This window comes from Rattus norvegicus, chromosome X, assembly GCF_036323735.1.
Source record: "Rattus norvegicus strain BN/NHsdMcwi chromosome X, GRCr8, whole genome shotgun sequence".
Classification (NCBI taxonomy): domain Eukaryota; kingdom Metazoa; phylum Chordata; class Mammalia; order Rodentia; family Muridae; genus Rattus; species Rattus norvegicus.
Genome location: NC_086039.1, coordinates 33,098,317 through 33,108,531, shown reverse-complemented (window position 1 = coordinate 33,108,531; position 10,215 = coordinate 33,098,317). Strand labels below are relative to the sequence as shown.

The 10,215-nt window shown below is 39.7% G+C and overlaps 1 protein-coding gene across 1 annotated transcript in view; it reads right to left on the bottom strand.

The window, feature by feature from the left end:
* Positions 1-2,981: 2,981 nt before the first annotated feature.
* Positions 2,982-10,215, bottom strand: part of Mospd2 (motile sperm domain containing 2) — a 53,488-nt gene continuing 46,254 nt past the window's right edge. Inside the window, exon 15 of the mRNA XM_039099873.2 lies at positions 2,982-4,845. Coding sequence (XP_038955801.1) covers positions 4,837-4,845 — 9 coding nt within the window. The 3' untranslated portion in view covers positions 2,982-4,836. The remainder of the gene's footprint in view (positions 4,846-10,215) is intronic.

The following is a 10,215-nucleotide window of genomic DNA, read 5'->3' as shown; positions in this document are numbered from 1 at the left end:
ACTTTCTTTTTTTTTCTTTCTTTCTTTTTTTTATTAACTTGAGTATTTCTTATATACATTTTGAGTGTTATTCCCTTTCCCGGTTTCCGGGCAAACATCCCCCTCCCCCCTCCCCTTCCTTATGGGTGTTCCCCTCCCAACCCTCCCCCCATTGCCGCCCTCCCTCAAACAGTCTAGTTCACTGGGGGTTCAGTCTTAGCAGGACCCAGGGCTTCCCCTTCCACTGGTGCTCTTACTAGGATATTCATTGCTACCTATGAGGTCAGAGTTCAAGGTCAGTCCATGTATAGTCTTTAGGTAGTGGCTTAGTCCCTGGAAGCTCTGGTTGCTTGGTATTGTTGTACATATGGGCTCTCGAGCCCCTTCAAGCTCTTCCAGTTCTTTCTCTGATTCCTTCAACGGGGGTCCTATTCTCAGTTCAATAGTTTGCTGCTGGCATTCGCCTCTGTATTTGCTGTATTCTGGCTGTGTCTCTCAGGAGCGATCTACATCCGGCTCCTGTCTTCTTTCAGGCCTGCACTTCTTTGCTTCATCCATCTTGTCTAATTGGGTGGCTATATATGTATGGGCTACATGTAGGGCAGGCTCTGAATGGGTGTTCCTTCAGTCTCTGTTTTAATCTTTGCCTCTCTATTCCCTGCCAAGGGTATTCTTGTTCCCCTTTTAAAGAAGGAGTGAAGCATTCACATTTTGATCATCTGTCTGGAGTTTCATTTGTTCTAGGCATCTAGGGTAATTCAAGCATTTGGGCTAATAGCCACTTATCAATGAGTGCATACCATGTGTGTCTTTCTGTGATTGGGTTAGCTCACTCAGGATGATGTTTTCCAGTTCCAACCATTTGCCTACGAATTTCATAAAGTCATTGTTTTTGATAGCTGAGTAATATTCCATTGTGTAGATGTACCACATTTTCTGTATCCATTCCTCTGTTGAAGGGCATCTGGGTTCTTTCCAGCTTCTGGCTATTATAAATAAGGCTGCGATGAACATAGTGGAGCACGTGTCTTTTTTATATGTTGGGGCATCTTTTGGGTATATGCCCAAGAGAGGTATAGCTGGATCCTCAGGGAAATGCACTTTCTTAAACAGGCTTTCCTTTCATGGGAGGAGCATCTTGAATATATGGGTGAAATTGTTTGTACAAAAACAAACAAGAAAAACCTTTCTGGGAGGAGACCAAAACTAAAACTAGTCAACCAACAAACCAATTAAAACCCAAAACAAACAGTAACAACAAAACATAATCATCTCATTCATACAAAGATGACTAAATGGGGGCCAGCAAGACCCACTCTAGACAGTATTTTAGTGAGTCTGTCGTGCTTGAAAGATAACCACTCCAAAGAAAAGGGAACATGCCCAGTATGGCTTCAAAGGGGTAACCGTTAGACAGTAGAGAGACAGAATTCTTTATTATTTTCCACAATGATATTGTGATAATGACATTCCTTGTTACTGTTATCAAATGTGCTGACAAAATCAAGGAACACAGAATTCATTTGGGCTCAAAATTCAAGGGCACAGTCCTTAATGAAGGGGAAGTAATAATGGAAGGAGTTAAAAGTGGCTGATTGTGTTTTACCCACAATCAGGAAGAACAGGAAGATGAATACTACTACTTAGCTCACTTGCTCCTTTTTATTCAGTCTAGAACCTGAACCCATAGAACGGTACCATACGTACTTAGGGTAGATCTTCTCACCTCAATTAAACCAGTGCATAGACTCCCTCATAGACATGTATAGGTATGATTCCATGGTACTTCTAAATCTACCTTATGTTGATCATCAATCAACACGGAGATACGTGTAACTGTTATAAAGTGTTCGAGCGGGCTGGAGAGATGGCTCAGCCGTTAAAGGCTAGGCTCACAACCAAAAATATAAAGTGTTCGAGCATTGAATGTTGGCTAAACTGCGAATGTCTCTAACTGCTCTCATAGGCCTTTATTTATAGACTAGGTGGTATTGGATAAAATGGGAGCTGTCCTAATTCTTTGAGGGGGTAGAAAGGGTAAACTCCAGCAAGTTGCATGCAGAGAGTGGGTTGTATTGAAGACAGACAGTAAGGCTGTAAACAGAGCAAGCAGCACACCTCTAAAATCCCAAGCAATATCTAAGTTAGTGTCTAACAAAGCAAGTTACCATGGGGCTGTTGTGGGGAGAACTAAGGCTATAATTATTCATGGCCCACCGGGCACACAAGCCAAAAGAACTCTGGTTTTGAGATCTTGGCTTTGAGGAATGGGCCTGAGTATCTACTTGAAAAGGTAAGAGAGCAGTGACAAAGACATGGAATATCTGACATGAAAGACACCATGATAGGTAGATAAAAAGCTTTTGTTCTGTTGCACTCAGTGATAATGCCTCACAACTTTACTTTTGATATTGGTTTAAAACAATCTTGATGTACCAAAGGAAATTAAGTAATTGGTACAAGTCATAATTCAACCTGTTTTTATAATTAATTTTTAATGTCTTTCATCAAATCTTAATTATAAAAAGCAGAGGTATGATAAGCTCATTTAAAGAAATAAGGAAAGAGAAAAGCAGAGAAATACATATTTTACCATGAAGACAATTGCTGTTAATTAAGTATGGTTTCAGAGTGTTGCATCTCTCTGGAAAGATTAAACATTTTTTGAATTATATTTTCTGAGTAATTATGGATTCAAACATATACACACATATATACACCCTGCTTTCTTCGCATAAATTTTTATCACAATCTATTCTGAGATTTTGTTTTTAGGGGCTGTTGAGATGTAATAGTAATTAAAATCTCTTGCTGCTTTTGCAGAATACCCAGGTTTGGGTCCCAGCACTCATAAGGTGGCTTACAATCATCTGTAATGCCCGTTTCAAGAAATCCGATGTCCTTTTCTGACTTCTTTGAACATTCTAATCACATGGTAGATTATTCACATACATGTAGACAAATATTCACACAAGTAAAATAAAAATTTTAAAATATAGATATTTTGTTTTTATTTTTATTTATTTCTCTCTTTAGCTATGAACATACATGTGTGGGTGACCATGGAGGCCAGAAATGGCATCAAAAGCTGGGAACCGGAGTTACATATTGTTGGTGATTGGACTGATGTGGATGCTGGGCATTGGACGTAGGTCCTCTGGAAGAGCACAAGGTATATTAACCACTAAGCAATCTCTCCAACCCATATCCTAACCATTTTTGTCATTTTATGATCTTTGAATCATTTTGGATTTAAAGTTATTGTAATGACTTTAAATTTGCAAATATGTGAATTCCACAAATCTTTTATTTCATAATTCTTCAGGTAAATTCCTTCTAGAATGCTCTGAGGGCACTACCACCTATTCAAAGATGTGTTTAATCCAAGAACCCTCTCTTAGAACAGCCCACCACTTATCTCATTTGGGAGCAAAAAAAAAAAAAAAAAAAAATCTAATCTCTCCATTGGCAGCAAAGCCCAGAAGAGTTACTGATTCAATTCAGTGGCTATTTGTAGATGCAAACTTGCCCTTTTATTCTCACCTTAAGAGTGCCAGGCGAGATGCTGTGCCAAAGAAACAAACAAACAAAAAAAGCCCTCTGCTTTTCCTGTCTGCATTTCAGTGACATTTCTTTGGAAATAATCGTCATCTAGAAATATAGCCTCTCTCCCATCCTAAGGTTGTTTGGTCCCTAGCCTAAGAGGGGGGGATCCATTTCCAATAGAGACAAGTTGGTAGATACATTATCGAGAGGAGGTAAGCAACGAATGGATTGATTTCACAGACCCAGTAAAGCAAAATCCATTTAATGAGCACACAAATGATACCTATTTGCTTAAAAAGAGTGGTTTTCAGGAGAGATTTTGGGGAAGTAGTTTCTCTTTCCAAGGGCCATGAAATGTAGATAATACCTTTTCAGGCCTCTCTGTTTCTCTCTGTGTCTCTGCCTGTCTCTGTCTCTGTCTCTGTCTCTGTCTCTGTCTCTCCGTCTCTCTCTCTCTGGAGAAATTTCCAATATTGAATAATTGGTCTCTGGAATAATTTGTTTGGATCATGGGTTTAAAAGATTAAACAGTTCTACTGATTTGCATTAAACCTCTGAATTAATTTTTCAGAGCTGAATGCCAAAGTGTCATTTTCTACTAGTGATCACATAAACAATTCTAAGAGCTAGACCCCACCAAATACAGGCCACTGTATGCCCTCTTTTTTTTTACTGCTAAGTTAATGTGCTTAGTGGTATGTCCTCCAAACCACAGCACGACACAACACAGATATATTGTACATCAGCTAGTCCTCCCAACAATAAGGCTGAAGCCATTTCCACTTTCATTGGTGTTAGTTAATTCTTCATTGTCAACTTGATGGTGTTTAGAATCCCATTGTGGGGAGAACCTATGGGATATCTTTGAAGGATTTTCTCCATTAAGCTAATGCAGGTAAGAAAACGCAGCTTGACTGTGATGGACACCATCCTATGGGTTGAGGGGTTTGACTGAATAAAAAAAGAGGTTGATAGAGCACCACCCTTCGTTCCTCTTTGCTTCTTAACGGGATGCTATGTGGCCCACCACCTCCCTTTCCTACTTTCATGCTTCTACACCAGGATGGTTTCTATACCCTGGAACTCTAAGCCAAAGTAAACCCTTTCTTCAATAGTTGCCTTTGTCAGAACAACCAGACAAGTAATGACTACGTTATATGGTCCTAATTGACTGAGTTCCCATCTTATTTTGTATGCTTCATTTCCAGGACACATTTCTGAGACAGCGATAAGCTGTCTTCCACCAAGCACGTTTTCTTTTTGTATACACACTCCCCGTTGGAGGATCCATTTTTGAAACTGTGCATGTCATCAGCTTCTCTGCAAGTAGAAAAGAAAGATTGAAATATGCTTTGTATTTTAGCCTTTCCTTCCCTAGGAAAGTTAGGAGAAATGGCTCTATCGACCCTTCTTCTAGATTTGTTAATTGAGGTACCTGATGGTATTTGCTCAGTGGGAGTCCTTACCTACGTAATGCCCCTGTTATGATATACCAAGTGTGCCCTCTATTAGTTATGCTAACCCCATTAAGAATCAGTACATTTCAGGAGCATGCGCAGCTGGAAAATACTACACTTAAATTACCCACGTGTAAAATGAACATGTTTCATGACAAAAACTAGTTTGTTTATTGATACCTTTCTACATATCCAAACAATGATTTGGTATTGTATATGTTAAATCTGGCCTAGAATCAATCAATCTCTCTCTCTCTCTCTCTCTCTCTCTCTCTCTCTCTGTGTGTGTGTGTGTGTGTGTGTGTGTGTATGTGTGTGTGTGTGTTGATAGAGAGAAAGACAAGGAGAAAGAGAGAGGGAGAGAGAGAGAGAGAGAGAGAGAGAGAGAGAGAGAGAGAGAGAGAGAGAGAGAGAAAGAGAATAGGCCCATGTGTGTGAATATGTGTATGCCATAGTGCACTTGTGGAGTTGAAAGGACTAACTCATGTGTCAGTCCTTATCACCCATCTTATTTGAAATAGGATCTCTTGTTTACTGCTACGGATACCAGAAATTCTCCTGGCTCCATTTCTTCTATGCCTACAGGAGTGCTAGGATTACAGCCCACGCTTTACAATGTTCAGCTTTGTGTGGGCTCTGGTGATACAGACTCAGATCTTCTTGCTTGTTGAGAAAGTGCTTTACTCATTGAGACATCTGCCCGGCTGGTGGTTAGTCACTGGCTAGTCTTTTCTAACAACTCTACAGTTTTCTTCCTCAAAGGATAGTCCAGGATCTTTGACATGAGCATGCCTGGCACGTTAAAAATTCAGAATCTTCAGCCAAGTCTCAACTCTTCTTAGTCAGACTCTGGCTTTTAGTTCAATGAGTCCCTCTAACACACTTCTGGAATAGGTCTAAGGATTCCTTATTGATCTGTCTTCAAGGTCATCTGACCCTGCTTAAGAAGTGATATTTTTTGATGCTTCTATATCCCCATTATGATTGACTGGCTTTTTTCAGCTCATAGCTAAGAGAGGACAAACTAGTTTTCTATCCCTCATAGTTGTGTGACCCTATGAAATGTTGAACTTTCGGTCCATTTGATTCAATCACTGCTTGTTTAGGGACTGCCTTGCAAACAGTCTAATGCTATTATGCATGCTGTTTACTGTAGGGCAGAAAAATGCAATATTGAATAATGAGTCCCATGGGCAAGAAAAGAGATGTGGAAATTTCACCTATAATCGAGTTAAAGAACATTCGATTCAATAAGTAGCAGCAAGATGTGCCTGGAGTAGATAAAATGCATTTATATATAGGAAGTTGACAGAACCTTTTCTTTTCCCCAAGCCTTTAATAAAAATGTATATTGATTTTAAGCCATAAAATAGAAGGGTTAATGGGAACAATTAGCCAAAGATCAGTGTCAGAATCATTGAAATTTAAAATGTCAGAAGAATGAAAAGAGCTTGGGGGAAGATAAAATAGCAAGAAGACTCCTAGAGAAATGTCACGAACACATGAAGAAGCCGGGTGCCATGAAACTATGTGCAGTTTAGTCTAGAGAACAGCACAAACATGAAACAGGTGTTGTGTGGATACTAACATGCTGTATCTGTAATGAGCTCCCCTAAGGTTAGGATTTTAATAATGCCTCGGTGGGGTCTATCTGGTTCACCCTGAGTGAATATTTGCTGCTAATAACTGCTTAATAGGAGTTTGGATCCCAAGCTCTGTGTGGGTTGGCCAGAGCCCCGAAGGTAGTCAGCAGACAACAATAGTGGCATTCATGGTGACCTTGGATCTCAGTGAGCCTCAGGTACCCTTTCTATATTCAACCAATCCACAGAGAGAGAAGGAACAAAAACGTGAGTGAGAAAGACCAGAAAAAGAAGGACGAGAGAGACATACAAATGTTCAAAAGAGACCTTTACCTCTAATTTGCATTTAAACAATGCTTTGCAAATTTGGGAAATAACTTTTATACTAAAAAAGTCATTATGCACATCACTACTTACAGATTCTAACACATTTGAGTTGTATATGTAGGGCAATTGACCAGCATGTAACAGGCCCTAAATTCCATCCCTAGCACCATAACAAAACAGAAAGAGATTCTGAGAAACCTTATAAGGAGAGAATCAATATGGCCAATGCCACAGTTCTTAACATTATATGAAATGGCCACTTTTCGTTCCAGTGTGAGCTGAAGGAGTGTTGGGAGTGACTACTTCAGAAAATGATGATTTGCCAAGCTGAAAGACAGAACATAGAGAAGTAGTCTGGTGCAGCATTACATGGGTCATAGCTCTCCCTGCTAGGATATGAGCAAGGTCAAAAAAGCTACCTGCTCACCAAAGATTTGGGGAAGCCCCAACAGTGTTCCTCTCTATTGAAGCCATAATGGAAGAAACAGTTTTGCATTTTCTAAAAATACAATGGCCCTACTTATAGCCACTTACCAGTACGGCCCCTGATCAATTATTCTGGGTTCTATAGTACTGTTATATGCTGTGTCTAAAGCTGTGCTAATGGATGCAAATTTATGTACAGGGGGAGGGAATCCAGAAAAGTAAAGGAAGAATACAAGTGCAGAACTTAAGAATTTTCTAGTTTGAAAATTCTAGCCATTTTCTTTTTCATGCTGGGACTCCATGATCAACAACTTCACTCCTTTTAAGTCCTCTTAGGTAGTTTAGAATCTCATAGGGGATGAGGTGCTAATAAAACATTATACAGATATTTAAATATAAGATATATTTTAATCACTGCTTTTGTTCTGCTAGGCGTTATAAGTCTATTCAAATTGAAAGGTAAGCATTACCTCAAACACAAATGCTTTCTCCTACAATATGTCCTGCCCGCAAGATATGCTAGGACGACGGTGGCATAGAACTTGTGGGAGTAGCTAACCAAAGTCTGGTTTGATTAAGGCCTACTCCACAAGACAGAACCCAAGCTTGACACTGACAGACCAAGAATCAGAGACTAGATAGCTCAGAGGCCTGGGGTAAAATGAAATAATGCTGGTTTACAAAAAGAAACAATAAAATATCTACTAATGATATTCTGTTATACTCATAGATTGGTGTTGTATTCCTATCATCAGAAAGGCTTCCTACTATGGCATAAGGGAACAAATAGAGAAACCCAAAGAAAAATAGTTTACTCAGAGCTAAGGGAACTCCATAGAAAAGGAGGCATAAAAAATGTAAGAGCCAGAGAGGATGGAGGACACCAGGGGAACAAGTCCTTCTGAATCGACTGAGCAAAACTCATATGAACTCACAGAGGCTGAAGCAGCAAGCATATGGCCTACACAGCCGTATGCATGTGTGTGTATGTATGTGTGTATGTGTGTGTCTGTGTGATGTGTTCCACTGCACACGTGAAAGTAAAAGGGTAGTTTTTGGGAGTTGGTTCTCCTCTCCAATACAGTTTCAATCATCTTGGTGGGCCCATTTGAGGACTTTAATCAAATCTCTCCAGATTCAATTTCTTATGCCCTGTGTATTCTTGAATCCATATGCAGAAGTTGTCTAGATCCTTTGAGACTCTTGCAGATATCCAGGTGAAAGAATCTATGATGTTATGTAGAGGGGTAGAAGGGGGAGAAAGAAATAAAGAATGATAGATGATAGGTAGATAGAAGTAGATTTAGATATAGATAAAGGAAGGCATGGGTATCAAGGATGAACATCATATTCCTAGGTGGTATAAATGGAGAGTGGTATCATCTATTAAAATGAAGCGTCCATTCAAATGGATACTAGAAAGCAAACTCAGGTGTGAGATTATGAATTGGTTTTCTCATTTATGTTGGGCCCTTGCATTCCTACGTTGGTAGTAGGTACATGTGTGGAGACTCCAAACAGTTGATCTGGGATACAAATACACAAGGAGTAATGGTTTTCCAATGTTGCTTGCTACCATGGTTATGTAGAAGTTCAGTTAAAGAGAGGGAGTCGAGTACCATTCTAACTTTAGCGTCTTAAAGAGGGAATAGGTTCTGTTAACGGAAATTAAAGGGTGCTCATAGAAGAAGGAAAGGAGGAGTCTGTTGTGTTGGAAACCTAGTGCATTGATATGGCCACATACTGTAACAAGAACTCACCTTAAGTTTGGGTCATAGTAAATCCACTCAATGAAGCAATAAGGCAGTTATTGATGATCTTCCACAAGTATTGTTTAGCTCTAATAATGAGAATAGATTCTAGAATGAAGTGAGATGATCCTTTCTTTCCTTAAGGACAAAAAGAAGACTGCCAGTCTGACTCTAGCCATATATGAGCACCCACACTTGGACTTGGCTCTCACCACTTAGAATGCAGAAAGTTGTGATGGTTGGTTTTGCTTGTCAACTTGATACAATCTAGTATCACCTAGGAAGGGAGTCTCAGCGAGAAACTGTCTAGATCAGGTCGGCTTCTGGGCATGCCTGTGAGAGATTATTTTTAATTCAGTTAATTGGAGTGGAGACTTCTGAATGTGTGTAGCACCATTCCATGGGCTGGGCCCTGTGGTGATAAAAAGATAAAATCCAGAACCCGAGTATGTATCTATTTCTCTGACTATGGCTACAGTGTAATCAGTTCTCTCCAGCTCCTTCAGCAGTGGGTGTCTAGGATGATGGCCTATATCCTGGAATTCAGAGCTAAAATAAAGCCCCCCTCCAATTGCTTTTGACAGTAACATGAAGCAAAAGTAAGACAAAAAACTAGTCCACCTCCTCAATTCCTTTGTGACTCTTAAAGCAAGAGAATCTTTCTGATAAAAAAGAATCTTTCTTTTTTAAGATTTATTGATTTTCATGTATGCATACTTTTTGCCCGCATGTATGTAGATATGTGTTCTAGCTAAATGCAGTGACCACAGAGGGCAGAAGAGTCAGATCACCAGGAACTGAGGTTACAGACAGTTGGGCGTGGTCAGGTAGGTCCTGGGAATGCAACCTGGGACTTCTGCAGGAGCAGCTAGGTGCTATTCACTGCTAAGCTGTCTCTCTAGGGCCCTGGCATGTTGTTTTAAAGATATGCAGTCTGCTAGAGGTGTCCTTATGGGTAGAGTACTTGTGTAGTACACATGTAGCAGTGGATTTGAATCTCGGCGCTGACTAAACATGTAAATAAATAATAAAGAAATGCCTATTATAATACATTACCTCTGCCCTCGCACTAAAACAGTAAAAATAAAACAAATACTTTATCTGCTATTACAGTGAAAGAAAACACTCATCATGTTGGAGATTTCT